This window comes from Carlito syrichta, unplaced genomic scaffold (genome assembly GCF_000164805.1).
Source record: "Carlito syrichta isolate Samal-C Ts95f unplaced genomic scaffold, Tarsius_syrichta-2.0.1 Scaffold314793, whole genome shotgun sequence".
In the NCBI taxonomy this organism is placed as follows: domain Eukaryota; kingdom Metazoa; phylum Chordata; class Mammalia; order Primates; family Tarsiidae; genus Carlito; species Carlito syrichta.
In genome coordinates, this window is record NW_007258889.1 from 364,999 (window position 1) to 367,674 (window position 2,676).

Consider the following 2,676-nt stretch of genomic DNA (forward strand, 5'->3'; position numbering starts at 1 on the left):
TGAGACTCCAACTCAAAAAAAAAAAAAAGATGAATGATCCTGGTCCTTGCCTTTTCCTACACACATAAGGTAACGCCTGCCAGGGTTCGTGATTATGCCATCTTTGAACAAATGTGCTCTTTTTTTCCGAGTCAGGGTCTCTGTCTGTTGCCCAGGCTGGAGTTTGGTGGCACAAACATGGCTCACTGCAGCCTCAAATTCCTGTGCTCAAGTGATCCTTTAGCCTCCCAAATAGTAGGGACTACAGGTGCACGCCACCACACTTAGCTATTTTTTTTTCTTTTTGGAGTTGGGGTGTCACTCTATTGTCTAGGTTGGAGTGCAGTGGCATGTTCACGGCCACCACAGCCTTGACCTTGACCTGCTGAGCTCAGGTGATTCTTCCGCCTCAGCCTCATGAGTATCTGGGACTACAGGTGCGTGCCATCACGCCCAGCTAATTTTAAAATTTATTGTAGAGATGCAGTCTCACCAAGTTGCCTAGGCTGATCTTGGACCTGTGGGCTCAGGCAATCCTCTTGCCTCTGCCTCCCAAAGTGCTGGGATGACAGGCGTGAGCCACCGTGCCTCGCTGGCTAAGGTTGTATTTTAAGCACAGAGGGAAACATTGGAAGTTAAAACCAAGAATGAACAATTTGTATCTTTTAAACAGTTTCCTCAGGCTGGGGACCCATTCCCCTATTCTCCATCCACACTTGTGGGTTCTTGTTCAGTGTGGGGCTTTGGGGACCCCCCTCCCAAGGATTAACCACAGTCCCTGCTCCTAGGGGACGCTCAAATCTCCTCCCTGCCTCAACCCCACCCCCAGTCAAGTCTCCCTTGCCCCACATGACACAATCCATCGAGCCATCAGAAACTAGTTTATTTTGATTGGTTTTTCATGGGACAGGGTTGGGATGGGGGGGAAGGCATCTGGGCACTGAGGCTTGGCTCTAGGGATGCTGGTCCCCCTCCTCAGCACTGCGGCGGCCAAAGTCCATCCATCCGTAGGCAGCTTCTTCCTCCTCCAGCCACGGCCCCTGCTTCTTGGACAGGTCTGAGAAGGTGAGAGAGGTAAGAATGGAGGAGGACGCCTAGCCTCCAGGCACCGTGGTCAAGGACATTCTGAAGGGACCTTGGCCAAGCCTGGCTGGGTGAGGCAAGCAGGGAGGGCGGTCGGCATATCCTACCTGCCACGAGGTGCGGGGGACCCTGGGGCCTCAGCTGCCTTCGGTGGTGAGAGGCTGGGGCCAGCTGGTCCAGCCAGTGCGGCTCTGGGTCCCTGTTGGCTGAGGGTTCGTCTGGCAGCCGCGACTGGGGCTTCCAAGAAGCTTCAGAGCAGGCTGCCAGAGCCAGTGCGAAGATCAGCACACACACACACGGTGGCTGCATCTTGTCTGCAAAGGAGAGGGAGACCCAGCTTAAAGGTGGGGCTGTCCCCACGCAGGCCCACAGGCAGGGACTGGACAAGATGGCCACCCAGCTTCTACTTGCTGACAAGCCTACAGCTCCGTGTGAGGTTAGAATGATTTGTTCAGTTCAGCTTTCCAGTTCCTGCCAGTTGCACCCCAGCCCCCGAGCCTTGTCTCTTTTCTGTTTACCTACAATGACAGCCACCGTTGCTCTTGGAGAAATTCAAAACCCAGGGCAGCGGTCTCCAAACTGTTCTACAGAATTTGAGGCCATGTCAGAGGCTCTGAAGCTGTTTAAGTCTTGTAAATTTTTTTTCTTTCTTTTTTATTATAAGTGGGATCTCACTATGTTACTCAAGCTGGTCTCGAACTCTTGGCCTCAGGTGATCCTTCCACCTTGGCCTCCCAAAGTACTGGGATGATAGGCATGAGCCGTTGTGCCTTGCCTAAGTCTTGTCATTTATTTTATTTTATTGAGTCAGAGTGTCACTCTGTCGCCCAGACTGGAGTGCAATGGCATGCTCACAGCCACCGCAGCCTTGACCTGCTGGGCTCAGGTGGTCCTTCTGCCTCAGCCTTCCAAGTAGCTGGAACTACAGGCATGCGCCACCATACCCAGCTAATTTTTAAAATTTATTTATTGTAGAGATGAAGGCTCACCAAGTTGTCCAGGCTGGCCTCGAATCCGTGAGCTCAGGCAGTTCTCTCACCTCGGCCTCCCAAAGTGCTGGAATTATAGGCATGAGCCACTATGCTCAGCCAAGTCCTGTTATTTAAAGTGAGCTTTTGCCAGGCGTGGTGGCTCATGCCTATCATCCCAGCACTCTGGAAGGCCAAGGTGAGAGAACTGTTTGAGCCCAGGAGTTCGAGACCAGCCTTGGCAACAAAAAATGAGCTGGGCATGGTAGCATGCACCTGTGGTCCCAGCTGCTTGGGAGGCTGAGGCAGAACGATTGCCTTAGTATAGAGGTTTGAGGCTGCAGTGAGCCACGATGGTGCCACTGCACTCCAGCCGGGGTGACAAAGTGAGACTCAGACTCAAAAAAAAAAGAAAGAAAAAAAGAGACTGTGTACAGTGGCTCAAGCCTGTAATCACAGCACTTTGGGAGGCTGAGGTGAGGGGATTGCCTGGGCCCACGGGTTTGAGAACAGCCTGGGCAACATGGTGAGACCTCATCTTTACAATAAATAAAAAAATTAGCTGGGCATGGTAGCGCATGCCTGTAGTTCTGGCTATTTGGAAGACTGAGGCGGAAGAATCGCCTGAACCCAGCAGGTCGATGCT

The 2,676-nt window shown here is 52.5% G+C and overlaps 1 protein-coding gene across 1 annotated transcript; it reads right to left on the bottom strand.

Moving 5' to 3' along the window:
• Positions 1-932: 932 nt before the first annotated feature.
• GAST (gastrin) lies at positions 933-1,371 on the bottom strand. The gene is made up of 2 exons (XM_008071932.1): positions 1,170-1,371; positions 933-1,036 (listed from the first exon to the last, which is right to left on the bottom strand). The coding sequence occupies exons 1-2, from the start codon at positions 1,369-1,371 to the stop codon at positions 933-935; spliced, it is 306 nt and encodes a 101-aa protein (XP_008070123.1).
• Between the last annotated feature and the right edge of the window lie 1,305 nt (positions 1,372-2,676).

What these genes read in the sequence shown, in the direction of transcription:
- GAST (XM_008071932.1), bottom strand. Translation starts at nt 1,371, where the DNA reads ATGCAGCCACCGTGTGTGTGTGTGCTGATCTTCGCACTGGCTCTGGCA. An exon ending in TCCCCCGCACCTCGTGGCAG is followed by an intron (nt 1,037 to 1,169) that starts GTAGGATATGCC and finishes TCACCTTCTCAG; the next exon opens with ACCTGTCCAAGAAGCAGGGG.